At 36.4% G+C, this 16,249-nt stretch overlaps 1 protein-coding gene across 1 annotated transcript in view; it reads right to left on the reverse strand.

The window, feature by feature from the left end:
• COL25A1 (collagen type XXV alpha 1 chain) overlaps positions 1–16,249 on the reverse strand; it is a gene marked incomplete at both ends in the record, with an annotated part of 459,205 nt that overhangs the window by 156,281 nt on the left and 286,675 nt on the right. The window contains 2 exons of the mRNA XM_080796594.1: positions 712–738; positions 885–911. Of these exons, the coding sequence (XP_080652720.1) occupies positions 712–738; positions 885–911 (54 nt within the window). The remainder of the gene's footprint in view (positions 1–711; positions 739–884; positions 912–16,249) is intronic.

Here is a 16,249-nt window from a genome sequence, read left to right on the forward strand (position 1 = left end):
AGGTATGTCTGAATGGAGCCACTACATCATTGGAACAGTATGTCTGAACATTTGGGTAATAAGGCACAGATGTGAAGCAGAGGACTTGGCACTACCAAGGTAACAACAAAGCATTCACCATTGTGTTATAATGGTTAAAAGAGCCACATTTGAGAAGAATAAAAGAATGCCCCTCCTCCTTGGAATGCTAAGTTATAGTACACCTTTTATCTGCTTAAAAATCTATAAAAATAAGAAATTCAAATAAGTATTATTCAAATTTATGATGAAGAATAAAAATATAAAATGCATTAATATTTTCATCTATAATATAACATACTTATGCAATAACATATAAAGTTTAACTGCAGAAAAAGGTCAAATTCGACAGGAATCCAAATGGCCTCATTATTGCAAAACAATGCATGCAAATCTGAAGGACCCAATAGCCAAAGGAATGGTGGTTGTTATTGACTTTTTAGTAGTGATTCTGGCCCTTCATCAGAGGGCTAATTATTGTAGAGTGTCCTATTTACAGGTATCAAGTTAAAGCAATGCTACAGGAATTATCCATTAACTATTATTAAGGTTATTTCACTTACAAGTGGTACGGCATTTTTTGCCAGCTATTTCTAAACCATGACACAAACACAGTTATAAAGCCAAAGCTACTTTAATTCAATAAGTTTGGAGCTGAAAATTAATTTTCTACCCGGGATTGGAAGAACTTACCCGAGGTCCCTGATCACCTTGTTCTCCCTGTAGAATAGGAAGATGAGATGATAGATAGTTTTAGCATAAAGGCTATATGTGACACGCATTAAAAAGACCAAAATACAACATAGCATAGGCCATACCAATGGATTTCCGCTAACTTAATTTGTTTCTGCTACCTGTTTTCTTACCTTATCACCTTTTGGACCTGGAGGGCCCTAAAAAAAAAAAAAAAAGAAGAAAGAAAACACTTTTTAATAAATTTTAAAAAATTGTAACTTAAATAGATCAGCTAGTTATCTGCAAGATTCATGCAAAGGGCAAAGAGGTATACCCATCAGTGAGGTTTATCAAGGAATTTTAGGTTCCAAAGTATAATTATAAGATGGTTAGAATGTGAAGGTGGTATAATACATATACTATTATATATATAGTATAATGGTATTTATAGTATGGTATATATCATATACCAGTATGCATTGTACTATACCATACAGGTACACATACCAATAAAGTATAGTACTATACCATAGCATATACTATATATACTGCCATACTGCACACACAGAGAAAAGTGCACAAAGTCCACATGTGCACAAAGTCCACTATGTAATATGCAAAATTAATTTTCACAAGCTAAATGTACCTATGCAAGTAGAACCCAGCTAAGGAAAATTAGAGGGCTTATGAACATTTTCTTATCATTACTCTCAACTACTATTTCTGACCTCTGGCAAAATAGTTTGTCTCTTTTTGTACTTTACAGAAATGGAATCACACCAGTATGTGTCTGACCTCCATTGCTCAGTAAGTGTAAAAGTATGCATAATTTTGTATTTGGCTGTAGATAGTTTGTTCTTACTGCCTTATAATATTCCATCATGTAAATAAACCATAATTTATTTGTTTATCCTACTTGGTTGATGCCATTTGTTTCCAGGAGTTTCTAGGTCTTGACTACAGAAAATAGTGCTGCTACAAATATCTTAGTTTATGTCTTTTGATTAAAAACTGTATGCATTTCTGTTGGGTGTAAATCTAGGAGTGGAATTATTAGGTTATAGAAAATACCTAATATGTTTAGCTTTAGTAGGTACTGACAAATAGTTTTTCACTGTGATTCTAACAATTTATAATCCCATCACCAGTATACAAGAATTTCAGTGCCCCTATATCAATACCAATACTTGGTATTTTCCATCTTTTTTTGTTTTAGACATTATGGTGGGAGGTGTAGTAGTTTTAATTTGTATTACACTGTTTTAATATGTATTTCTTCAGGGATTAATTAGCTTATCTCCTTTTAATGCATGTTTTGTCCATTTTGCATCTTCACCCACAAAGTGTCTATTCATATCTTTTGCCCATTTTCTATTGAGTTGTCCTTTAGACTTACTGAAGTTCTTTACATATTGTAATATCTGTATGTATCAAGAGAGAGGTATGAGAGTACTTTACATTATTCTGAATATGAGTTTTCTATCAGTTATTTTTTGCAAATATATTCTCCCACTCTGTGTACTGTGTATATTCTCTTAACTGGGTTTTGATGAACAGAAGTTTAATTTTAATAAGACTCCATTTAACATTTTTTTCTTTTATCTCTTTTTGTATTTCACTTAAGAAATCTTTGCTACTTCAAGGACATAAAGGACATATGTTTATTCTAAATGCTAAAAGCCTTATTGAAACTACTATAACACTGTATGTTAACTATACTGGAATCAAATTTTTAAAAAAATTAAGATAAATAAAGTAGAGATGTTATATACATATATATGCTAGAATATCACTCAGCCATAAAAAAGAATGAAATCTTGCCATTTGTGGTAACACAGATGGATCTAGAGTGTATGATTCTAAGTAAAATGTCAGAGAAAGACAAATACCATATGATTTCATTCATATGTGATCATTAAGAAACAATGAAAAAAAGAAACCAAAAAGCAGACTTTTAACTATAGAGAAGAAACTGGTGGTTGCCAGAGGGGAGGGGGGATGGGTGAAATAGGTGAAGGGAATTAAGAGTACATTTATCATGATGAGTACTGAGTAATGTATAGAATTGTTGACTCACTATATTGTACACCTAAAGTAAATATAATACTGTACATTAAACTTATATTATTTGGGATGGGATGGTACACAAAACAAAGTAAGTAAACCAACAATAAAAAAATAAAGTGATGATCCCGGGGTCCTGGGATCGAGCCCCACATCGGGCTCTCTGCTCAGCGGGAAGCCTGCTTCCCTTCCTCTCTCTCTGCCTGCCTCTCTGCCTACTTGTGATCTCTGCCTGTCAAATAAATAAAAATCTTTAAAAAAAATAAAGTGAAAAATAGAGGTTTTATTACTTTATCTTTCATACTCAGATCTGAATTCATGGAGAACTGATTTTGTGCATGATGTGAGGTCAACGTCAAGATGGTTTTTTTTTCCTATGTGTGGATCAGATTAACCCAACATCACTTATTGAAAATGAATCTTTTCCCCATTGTAGTACAGTGTTATCTTTGTCATAAATCAGATAGCCATACAGATGTGGCTCTTTTTGGGATTTTCTACTTTTTGGGCAGCTGTCTATTCTTAAGCCACATTGAGATTTTCTTCATCTCTGAACAAAAATGCTAGCAGGACATACTATTTCTAGAGGCATCAATACTTTTCCCCCACAGCTCTTAAAATTGAAATCATATTTCAGCTCAGCCTACTTGAGAAACTGGAGCATTTCAAAGCTGCCTTCAATCAATCTCTCACCTTCACCTGGGAGTGACTAAAAGGCCGGGAAACAAGTGTAAGTCTAGACTAGAAGCACAGCCAAGGTTTTAGCAAAGTACTCCTTCCTAAGACCTTGCAATGTCATTTCAGGTGGAAATGTAGGAATACTCAGTCTACTAAAATGTCTCTTGCTAAGTATCTGCTACAGAGGAACTGTCCTAAATTCCTACTCTCAGTTGTGAGACTTCTGGTAACAGCTGTGAGGTTATCATGAACTTAATAATAACAATAATATCATGTCTTGTAGTTCATATATTTTACCATCAACAAAGAACTTTCACCTGTTACTGTATTTAATCTTGTCCCAATCCAATGAAGAGAGTATTATGATATTCCTTTTATAGATGCCAAAAATAAAATTCAAAGATTATCAAGGTTAGATCTCTTGCAAGTGAGTTAGCCAGGACTTTAACCTAGTCTGTGTGACTAGGTTAGGATGGTAAGTGTTGGGACAGAGCTCTAGAATTATATTTTCATAAAGAATGGTTACTATGTTCCTGCCTTCAACAGATGCCTTCTGAAATGGCTCCCAATTACATTTCTGAGTATCCTGTAGTGACCCCGGAATCTCAAGTTCAGAATGAGAGAAAGACTAATTGTGGAGGGTTAGAGAGGGAGAGAGAGAGAGGGAGCTAAGATAACGGAATCAACTAAACAAGCTCTTGTTTCTCTTATCCCCAAAATAATTGTGCCATTAAAACAAAGGGAAACCAAGGAAATGATTTTTCTTTATGTTTTCAGTAAAATTTTAATGTTTTATTAATGTTTTCAGTGAATCAAGTAGTGAGTAATTGGTATAGACTATGTGTCTACCCCTGTAAAATTAAGTCTAAAGAATTTATTTGATAATTTTTAACACACATATAATGTTCTCTAATGCTCTACAAGTAGGGTTTTATTTTTGATGGGGCAAAAAACAGTGAGGATGATACCTACCATTCAGTTTAAGAAATACAATGGAGATTCCAGTCTTGATTTAAATAACATGTTATTTAAGTCTATTTTGAATTTTTATACATTTATATACAAATGCCTATAAAGAGTTTGGCAGTGTTCTAGGCACTGATAGAAGATATGGTAGGAGAAGCTGATTTAGAAAACATGAATGGTCTGTTTTGAAAAGCTTAATAGTCTAGTGCCACAGTTAAACACTTCCTACTATTAGCATTAAGAAAAACTCGCCTAGAAAATCCAGCTACTATAAAGTTACTTACTTTATGTAAGTTACAGTGGAACTCCTCCCCTGCTCCTACCCCTTTCCCCCCAAAAGCTTCTTCTTCTTAAAGTTTAGTTTCTTTTTGCTGGTGAGATTTCAGAGGCTAAGCCTCTCATTGTACCAGTCCTCTAAAGGCACTCCATTAGGTTCTATGGCATGTTTGAGGTCAAAGCTTTTCTAAAATAATTTACAGTGGTGAGCAGGGATGAGTTTTTTCCCCAAAGTTCAATGACTAATGCCAAAATCACATATGAAAACTAGACTTCTTTAGACAGCTTGCCATAAGCAAGGATCCTTAATTCATGAACACATAAAAATTTGCATTCACAATTGAGCAATAAAATACTGCTGTTTCAAAAGAGGTTGTTTTTGAGCAGACTGAATGGCGTCCTGGCACCTGCCAGCTCAATACAGAACCGAAGCAGAGGTCAACCTCCATTCACAGCTGTGGTGGCTGCTTCGGACACTCCAGACCCCACTTGTGCTCTTGGGATTAATGGCAGGTGTTTTCTTCTGCTCTAACTGAAATCCCACTCTTCTTTCTGAATTGGATCCTCTTCACTGCAAATATGGCTTGAATTTGAAGAAAAAAGTGGATGACCTTAGTAAACACAGACAGTTTTTCAAAATTTGGGACCATGGTTTTCTTCTAGGTCAAAATATTGCAGAGGAAAGAAAGGTTTCTTTGATTATTAACTTTTAAAATTAAAGCTGGGTCACTATTTAAATTATTTTGTCTTTAGACTGATATCAGCTAAAGGATAGGCAATAAATAAAATTAAGGAATATTTGAATTACAGTATATTTCACACAGCATTTTGTTGTTTCCAGCAGTTAGTGGACATGTTTGTTGTTCAGGTATCAGTATCAGTGACTGGCAGCTATTTGAAAATAAAACTGTTGCTAAAACAAGGCTGAGGTCAATGGTAAGTAAATACGGTAAAATTAGTGGTCATAAATAAGGTAATAGTGAGTCATTATTTATGACTCTTTATGTAAGGCTTGTTTTGGGATTCCTTTCCTTCTGGTTTGGTCTGGTAGGTTGGAGTCGGATCTTTTATTATGTCTGCTTAAATAAATAAACAAGAATGTTTGAGATGATTATTTCTAGTAAGTTTTTATCTTATTAGCCCTAATTACATGAATTTTTAAAGTGTTACCAAAGCTTTTATTATTAACGTTCTTACTCAGTAGTTGGAACATTTCTTTAGAGTGGTGTTAGAGTGTTATTAATTTACTACCAATGTACATATAAATACCAGTGGTAATTTCAAATTAGCCCCTAATCAAATGACTTCATGTTCAGAATTTATGGCAACAATCCTGTTTGTACCAAGCCTTTAATATGGATCTTGGTTCTATACCAACTTCAGCCCCCCAAATCCATTTCTATCCTAGTAACAAAGATTTTAGATCTTTTTTTCCATGCTCTATTATCTATTGTGATTAAATTATTAAACCAAAATAAAGCATTATGAATGAGAAGCACAATAATTGAGTAAAATTGTTGTAAAATTCAGTAAAATGTTGGATTTCAATCTGCACAAAAGTAATTGAAATATAGCTGGAAAAGATACATTCATGGAATCTGGATATCCCAGTTAAGACCTTTCATTCACTAGAACTGTAAATTTTACCTACTTTGAATGACAAAAGCTAAAGCGAGAATGATTTTTTTAAAGATGGCAATCACGAAAACAAAACTAAATTCTGCTAGAAGTTAAAAAAAAAATGGAAAAAAAAGCAAACCCCGGACATTCTTGGCAGCCAGAGCTGCTAGAAAAAGAATGGAGTTATGATTTTTATCCCTGAAAAGTGTAGATCATTTTCATTTTTGGACTATAACAACCCTTCTTCTGATTAATCTTTTCATTACCAAAGAGTTACAAAGACCAGAATGTTTTATTTTCTAAGCATCTATTGCCAACAACCAGCCAGTCAATGTGCTGTAAGTTTGGAGGAAAGATATGTAAATATAATTGTAATCAGTGGAAGGAATGCTCTACAGACAGAAAAGAAAGTGGGAGAACTGGAGTTCCAAAGATGATACTGGAACTGGCTCTTGAAAGTCGGCCAGACATAAAGGGGACTGGGAACGAGTAAAGAAGATCAAGCAGAAGGGGAGAACATGCACAAGTGTGAAAGAACATCATGCTATCAGAGAAAGACAAGGAGTTCAGGGTTGTAAGAACATATGTGGTGTGGGGAGTGGAAATGTGGAATAGTAAGATTTGGGGAAGAGATTTGGGAAGGTTGGCTAATAATACCCAAGTCCCTGGGCCAAATTCTGTCATCAATTTAACAAGGGAGTGGTAAGATCGAGTGTGCTCTGTGGGACTCTGAGAGCATGGAATGCTATCTTTCTTAGAAAGTTGTTGACTTGGTCCAGGAGATAGATGATCATGGGAGCAAAGGAAAAGTTCTGGATTCAGAAGACATTTCTCAGATAGAACCAACAAGACCAGTTAATGGAATGGACATGAGAGCCATTGACAGATCACCAACATGGTGACTCATTTCAAAGTTCACAACATAGTGCATTAGCAGAAAATGGTTGACCTACACTGCATAAACTCTGATGAACACAGGAGCTCAAGAGCCAAGTGAACCATAAAGAATTTTAAATCTGGTTTTAGGGGTATTCAAATCCAAATTGATTGTTGGCGGCCTTGGCTGGCCCAATTACAAGTAGCTGAGAAGGGGAGAAAATTCTCTACTGTCACTGTTGGGTAAAAGGAGAACAGATGACATAGGGTGGCTGTACTGTGCAGCCACACTTCCTCTGTATAAAGTACACCATTATTACATTTCTTCCTCTGCTTTTTAAACTGCAAGCTGACTGTGGGATTACTATATTTGAAAGCTGTAATTTCCCTAGTTTTTTAAGGATAAGGACAACAATCTCTACAGCATGGGCCTTTCTCAGGCATTCTTGCAAACATGGTTTTATCAATGTTCACAGACCCCTACAGAGCAAGGAAATAGGAAATAACCCATTTTCCCTTGTTCAAGTAGGATAAAAGCCTAAGTTCTACAGATGGTAAGATTTCTGCCTACTCTCTGACTGCAGCATGAACTGGCCCATTGTGCCAATGAGATAGACGCTCTTCAGCCATACATTCATGAATAAATTGAATTTGGTAGTTTTTAGCAGGTATCTGAAACTCACAAAATCATACTGCAAATAGTATTAACAATGGAAAAATCCAGTGCTAACTTGAAAAACAAGGACCCTAGCTATTTATATGTCAATAAATCTACCATACTTCTGAGTGAAGTGTTTTATGCATTTAGCTTAGGCTCACTTCGAACTAAAATGTGAACTTGTGTTCTTCCAAGTATATACCTAAAAACCCTGAACTCTATAGTTTTCTGCTTTACTGGTGTAATACATATTTTTAGGGACATTTCTTCCTAAAATCATCTTTTTTTTTGTTTCATAGACTTTTAACTTTGCAAATGACTTCAAGAGGTAGTGTGTAAATTTTAAACTTTTTATGGAAAACCTGACATGAAAATGTAGGAGGGCCTATAGGTAAGTATAGATTTGTGTGTGTGTGTGTGTGTGTGTGTGCGCGCGCACACGTGTGTGTGTGTGTGTGTGTTTGCATATAATTTCTTTTTAAATGCTTCAGATAAAAATAAAAATAAAAAGCAAAAGTATCAGGGTGCCTGGGTGGCTCAGTCAGTTAAGTGTCTACCTTGGGCTTAGTTCACAATCCCGGAGTCCCAGGATTATTCCCTGCTCACTGGGGAGTCTCCTTCTCCCTCTGACCCTCTCCGTGCTCACGTGTGTGCTCTCTCTCTCTCTTTTTCTCAAATAAATAAAATAAATAAACAAACAAATAAGTAAAAATAAATAAATAAACATTAATAAAATAATAACTATAATAAAATAATTAAAAATAATAATAATTTTAAAAATAAAATATTTTAAAAATTTTTAAAAAGCGAAGGTATAATTTGGAGAAACTATTTCAAAATAAACTACATAAAGTGTCTTGGTGTTTAAGAGCTCAATCCTTGGAGTCAAACAGATTCAGACTGAAATCCTGGTTGTGATCACTTGTATGAATTTTGGCAAGTTAATTAAACTCATTAAGCCTCAGTTTCTTCATCTGTAAAATGGGAAAAACAATGTTTATTATTTGGCTAACATAAAATGCTATCCATGAAACAATTTATAGAATGCCTGTTTGACCAATGGTAGTGATTATTAAGTACACAATTAATGTTTTTAATATTTTAATTATGGTAAACATAAATATAAACATTTTTTCTTCAGATATTTGACCTGAGGATAAAGAAGGCAAATATATTGATTTCCTAAAAGCAGGAGGCCATGTGGTAAGAAATGTGATAGGTGTATGGTTGAAAATGTTTGGAGAATACAAAGGTTTAATATAGCTTACCTTGATATTTAGGAGTTATTACCAAAAGAAAACCAAAGCAAGACAAATGCAGTTCACTGTAGTTTTATCCCCATTACTTAATGACTAACCAAGACTACGCTTTAGGTCCTAGAACTACGTAGTTGCCCTAAGCATATAGTAGGTGCTCAATCAATTTTTGCTGAATTAAAACACCCAGAATGAAAAGAATGCAATAAAATTCTCAGTGTTCAAAGCAGCAACATATAAAGAATTATACAAGAACCAGATTCAATGTTGCTGCAGAAGAACCGTGTTTATTATAGTGTCAAACTCTGCTAAGTCAGGGAAGGGAATTATAGCTATAAACAGATTTATAGCTTCAGACTTTACACCTTTCATTTTGCATTGAAGATTAAAAGAGACCCAGCAGAAAAGAGTGTAAGTATAAACAGAAATTTCAAATATTAAAACCAGCCCCACTTATTGCAAAACTAATTTTTACAGCTATTCTTGTCTGGGCATTTTCTGTGGTGAGATTGTAACTTTAAGTTCCTTTGTGATGTCAGTTCAAGCCCTGAACAAGGCACCATAGGTGCCCACGATCAGTCTTAAATCATAAGCAGCTGCCATAAGGAAACAATTAGTGGGATCTAGCACTGAAAGAAAATTTAGAAAAAACCAAACATTTAAAAAGGACTCTCAGAAGTAAGACTGATGTAGCTCAATGGAGTTAAGGGCTTATAAAACAGCAGGAATCGGGGAAGCTCACTCTGGCTTTCTTTTCTAACACAATACAAATTAAATACAGCCAAATTACTGCTCCTGCCAATCAAAACCAAGGGTTCCCATCTCTCTAGCCTCATCCTTTATATCCAAATGTTTTAAGTGACTGCTAAAATTTTTTTGTTTAACTTTGCTTTTTTTTTCTTACTCATTTTTAAGAGGTCAAATAAAATGAACTCCATGGTGAAAGACTTGGAATCCTAAACATTCTTTTTGTTGAAAGAAAGTATCAACTTGCTCTCTAAATGCCCACAGTAGCCCCTGTGATTTTCCAGCTAATGGTATAAGCTATCCTACAATACTCTTACCCTCCTCCATAGAATTCGAGTGTATTCAGAAGTATAGCCTTCTTCACACCGTGGGTTTAATTTATAATAGCTTTTTTCAGCATACTTCCTAATATACTGTCCCAACATAACCTTGCCCAGGCTACTCAAGAAAGCCTGGTTTGCAGGTAACCTTGAATCTTTGCTTCATTCGTTGTATTTTATAAAACGATGCAGTTTTGTGAAGGGCAACTGAGCACAACACAGAGGTAAGGACAGATACCTCTTTGAGTCTAAAGAGATATGGAGAAGGAATAAAAAACAATCAACTATAAAATGAGACCAGGAGAGTAGGGTGCCTGGGGGGCTCAGTGGGTTAAGCCTCTGCCTTCGGCTCAAGTCATGATCCCAGGGTTCTGGGATGGAGCCCCTCATCGGGCTCTCTGCTCAGCCGGGAGCCCACTTCCTCCTCTCTCTCTGCCTGCCTCTCTGCCTACTTGTGATCTCTATCTGTCAAATAAATAAATAAATAAATAAAATCTTTTAAAAAATAAAAAAATAAATGAGACCAGGAGAGCCTGAATCTCAGGGCTTATGTATGATTCTCAAGCTTCCCCTATAAATTAGAAGCCCAGTCTCTCTCACTCTCTGCCGTTGACCAAAAGGTCCAAAAATTTTTAATGTAAGCTTCTACAACTATCGTGCTTTCCATTTCCACATTCTTTTGTAGCTTCACCTCCTCTCCCTGTGGAACAAAGATAATATTCTACCTAGGCACCCGGGCCTCCTCCCCAACCTTGCCTGCTATGTATCATCGCTCTCACTGTCTTTTCAACCAATACATTTCCCTTGGGCTCTTCCCCTTGCTCTCCAAACACATCCATTTGTGCTCTCCAAATTTTAAAAGGAAGAAAAGTTGCTTTTGCCCTCTATTCCCTCACTTTAAGGTTGTATCATCTCCTATCTCCATCAAACTTGTTTAATAATAGATGGGCCATAGAAATAAAGAAAATTGTATTTGAGGAAAGAGAAAGGAGGTAGCAGAGTAGAAATCATATTTTTACAGTCTGGTTTTAGGAAAAATAAAGTAACGTGAGTTGAAATACATATTGGTCTTGAGGGCATTTCTTTCCATTAGGAAGAAGAAAGCTAAGCTATGAGAAGGGAAACTGCTGAGCCAGTCTTTAGGCCCTGGAAAGGAGTCAACCTGGGCTAAACTAAAACTAAATAAACCAGAGCTTTGGGGAGTAAGGGTTGACAAAACCCAAACATGTCATGACTGCCCAAATTTGTGTCTAAATCTTTTGTCTTTTCACTTTACTCCTTCATCAGCTATCAAATGTACCCTCAAGGCTTTAATTATTACCTGACTTATGTCCTCAATTCTTTTCCAGGCTGCAGTGCTGCATTCCCAAGTGCTCACCAGATGTCTAAGCCAAGATATGCCATCATCAGCTCGAACTCATCATTCTCAAACCAAACTTCTCAATTTCTACTGCAAGCCACTCATGACTCCTGACCTTCCTGTTTTCGTTATACACACCACTACTCCTCCAACTTTAAAAGGTCAGTGTTATGTTTGATTCGGTAAATGGAATCTATTGCCAAGTCCCAGAGATTTCATTCTCCACCAAATCCCTTGAATCTATCTTTCCATATTTGTTGCCAGCATCCTTATTCCTGGAAAACAGGAATAGTCTACAACCTCTCCAGGTTTTCCCTCAATTTATTCCACCCTACATACTTTTGTCAGATTATGTTTCCTAAAGCACATTTCTGAACATATTCCTCAGCCCCAAAACTGTCAAGGGCCCAGTGAAAAAGTCATTATAGGCAACAATCCGTCACGGATCCAAAAGCTGTTACAAGAAAAGTTGCAGGGAATCAGGCCAATAGCACTTGACCTGCTGATCAACAGAATATTACTTGCTTTGATATAATGAAGAAGGGAGTATACTACACCTTTGTAAGAGACTATTCCTAAAAACTGAACCAGAACTTAATCAAACTTCTAAATGGAACTTGCAGTGTATGAGAGATACAGAAGACAGGGGAACAAGTTAAACAGCACCACGAGGAATTCTTTAGATCTATCCAGAATGTGGGGCATTCTATATATAGGTCAAAGGTTGTGGGAAAATTTTTCAAAAGAAGAGGCCTAGACACTAAAAGAGTCTGAAGAGTTATAACAATTAAATGCCAACTGAGTTTGGGATCTTGATTCAAACAAACCATCTACAAAAAGACATGTTTGAGACAACTGGGGAAATTTGAATATGGATTGGGTATGATGATAATAAGAAATTATTGCTGATTTTATTAGTGTTGATAACGAAATGATGGTTATATTTTAAAAAGGCCCTATCAGAGATTCATATTTTAGTATTTGCAGATGCAATGGCAAGATATCTAAGTTTTGCTTTTAAATACATCAGCAAACAAAACAAACGAGAAAAACAAGGGGAAAATAATTCATGAAATAAGATTAGCCACTGATAATTTCTGAAGCTGGGTGACAGTTCTAGGGCAGGTTATAATACCATTTTCTTCTCCTTTTGAGTATGTTTGAAAATTCCCCAAAGAAGTAGTTACATAATTAAAAATTTTATTTTAGGCAATCCTTCAGATTCCTACCGACTGAAGTGTAAACTTTTGCCTATGTCCGAAGTCCTCTATGATCTACTCCTAACTTTCCTTTTGTGTTTTATCCCCTCTCCCACCCCTGCCCGATCCCCAACATGAGGATTCTGTCCTCCAGTCAGCCTTGAATACCAGCAGTTCTGAGGAGCCTTCACTGCTGTCACCGCTGTACCTCTGTTTCTGCCATTCTTTCTACTGAATAAGCTTCCTTAAGTATCATTAGACTTGAAATAGTTATTGCACACCTTCTTGAAACCTCTTACCTGGCAACGTGACCTATGGAGCTATTTGGAAAGAAAAAAAAATAACCACAGCAGAAATTTGAGTTTCTGAAAGAAATGTTAGTCCCAGTACGAATGTTACTCCAGTAAGCATCCTGTCTCCACTCCTCTACAATCTCACGGTCATTTATGACCCATAATTGATGGCTCATCTCAGTGACTTCTCTTCGCTAAGCTTTCCTTGACCCTCCTTTGGAGATGTTTTCCCTGTTTTGAATTCCTAAAGCACTTGTGACACTTTGATAAAACTCAGCTCACCATGCTAGGTATAAGATTTGTGCTTCATAGTAAGCTATCAGGGCCCCTAAGGGCAAGGAGAAAGGCATATGGGGAAATATAACAAACAATGCCTTGGAAGCTTTAACATGTACTAAAACATGACCTTAGGCAGGTCACTTAACCTCTCTGACCCTCGGTTTCTGCATCTGTGGAACAGAACAAACAATATTTACCTCATATGTGAATTGCAGGAAGTAATTAAAAGAACATATGGTCTGTAAATATTATTTCCTTCCACTCTTCTCTTCCTAATTCAAATGTAGTCTTGTACCTTATACATGGTAAGTATTAATAAATATATTATCAGATTTCTTGCAACAGAGGTCTCTAAGAAGTTATCAGAGTCAAAATTAGTATTCCCTGAATAACCTGTTGACTTTCAAAAAGCCACAGATATCTGTATGGCCAACATGCTTCCAATGAATGTTTATGAGGATATATTTGACTTCAGCTAGAAGTTGTGCTTTTTGGGGTCACTACAATTTCTCATCTGTTGACTCATAACTCTAGTTCAGAGAATAAAGACTAATAGTAAATGGAATAAAAAATCTTTGCACAGTTTCTTTTTTTTTTTTTTTTTTTTTTCAAAGTGCATTTTGCTTTATTTTCTTTTTTTTTTTTTTTTTTTAATTTTTTTTATTTTAATAAACATATAATGTATTTTTATCCCCAGGGGTACAGGTCTGTGAATCGTCTGGTTTACACATTTCACAGCACTCATCATAGCACATACCCTCCCCAATGTCCATTTCCCCACCACCCTCTCCCATCCCCCTTCCCCCCCGCAACCCTCAGTCTGTTTCTTGAGATTGAGTCTTTTATGGTTTGTCTCCCTCCCAATCCCATCTTTTCATTTTTTCTTTTCCTACCTCCCCCCAAACCCCCCCACCTTGCATCTCCACTTCCTCATATCAAAGAGATCATATGATAGTTATATTTCTCCGATTGACTTATTTCGCTAAGCATGATACCCTCTAGTTCCATCCACGTCGTCGCAAATGGCAAGATTTCATGTCTTTTGATGGCTGCATAGTATTCCATTGTGTATATATACCACATCTTCTTTATCCATTCATCTGTTGATGGACATCTAGGCGCTTTCCACAGTTTGGCTATTGTGGACATTGCTGCTATAAACATTCGGGTGCACGTGCCCCTTCGGAGCACCACGTTTGTATCTTTAGGATATATACCCAGGAGTTTGCACAGTTTCTTGAAGATGAACTCTACTCAATGAAATACACATTTCTTTGCTCATCTCAAATAAGGACAGATGTTTTTGGCTCCTGTCTACCTCCTGCCTGTGACTCCCAACTTTTAGAAAGAATGTTCTATTTTTACTCTTCCCGCATTTTCAATACTGAGTCATTCCTAAAACCATGGCAGTATTGCCTTGGAAACCACCAGACCACTAAAGTCTCTAAGTAAACTCATAGTTGGAAACCTGGTGACTATAGTTCATAGCGCTAACGGCTCCTCATTTAGCTTCTCTGGCAACGCCTTCTGCTGGGTCTTCCACCACCTCTGTAGGAGAACTTCCTTTTCTTTTTTTTCTCTGTAATTCATAACTAACCCTCCTCCACCCATGACTTATCTTACCCTCGATAACACACTTTCTGGGCATATCACTCATTTCCACAACTTCAGTTACTACTGCACACCCAGCTGTGGCTTCTCTCCAGGACTATGCCTACTGCCCACTCTACATTTCTTCCTGAACACACTGTTCTCATCTCAGATCCTGATGCCAACCACTAAGACTGGTTTGTCTTCTTCGAGTAAGTTGCATGTACTTCATTCAGGGTCCTGATGGTATACACTGAGACTGTGTGAATTAGATAAGGAGGCTTTCCTCCAGGTAGATGCAGCCCCATTCCAGAGCTCACGTTGAAGCATGAGCTGAATTTCAGACTTCCCTGTCTGTTTGCTGAACAGCTTTGCACAGTATACAACCTACACGAGTGTAAATGGTGGCCCTGAGTTTATTGCAAGGATAAGATTTCTTTTGGAAACTGAAACCCCCACTGTGTTTATTCTTTTCCAAATAGCTCCATAGTTCAGGTTGCCAGGTAAAAGGTTTCAAGGGAACTGTGTCATAACTATTCTTTTTTTTTTAATTTTGTCATAACTATTCTTACTAAATAATACTCAATATTTATTCAACTTTATCAATTAAGGATGCATCTCCTTTGATTTGTTTTCAACTCAGTGTACTTTTTAAAAAGATTTTATTTATTTATTTGAAAGAGAGAGCATGAGTAGGAGAGGGGCAGAGGGAGAAGCAGGCTCCCTGTTGAGCAGGGGACCTGATATAGGGCTCTATCCCAGGACCCTGGGACCATGGCCTGAGCAGAAGGGGCATTCTTAACCCACTGAGTCACCCAGGTGCCCCTCAATGTATTTTTTTATAGAAAGTCTATTTACTGAATGTGAATTATAACAATAGATTATGCCTGATCTAAATATTAAATAGTTAGCATTAAATATACTGGCCATTTGAAAAAAATAAACCTGAAGTATAAAGGCTCACATTAACTACGGGAGGTAGTAGAATCTCCAGTAGTTATAATTTAAACTAAGTTTTAATGTGGCCTACCCAAAAGAAAGAAGGTAGAATAAAATGTTTCTGGAGCTATCTTTCTACCTACTATCTTACAGCATTCCTCCATTTTAATCTCCACATGGTGCAATAAATACATTCTGTATTTAAAACAAGCAATCAATTAAATATGACTAGAAATATTTAGAAAGAAAATAAATTTAGCCAATTATGAATTTTAGTTAGGGGACCCCTAGGTAGCTCAGTTGGTTGGGCATCTGCCTTTGGCTTATGTCATGATCCCGGGGTCCTGGGATTGAGTCCCACATGGGGCTCCTTGCTCAGTGAGGAGTCTGCTTCTCTCCCCCCACCCTGCTCGCCCCATCACTGCTCATATTCCC

The sequence above is a fragment of the Martes martes genome, assembly GCF_963455335.1.
Source record: "Martes martes genome assembly, chromosome: 2".
Lineage (NCBI taxonomy): Eukaryota > Metazoa > Chordata > Mammalia > Carnivora > Mustelidae > Martes > Martes martes.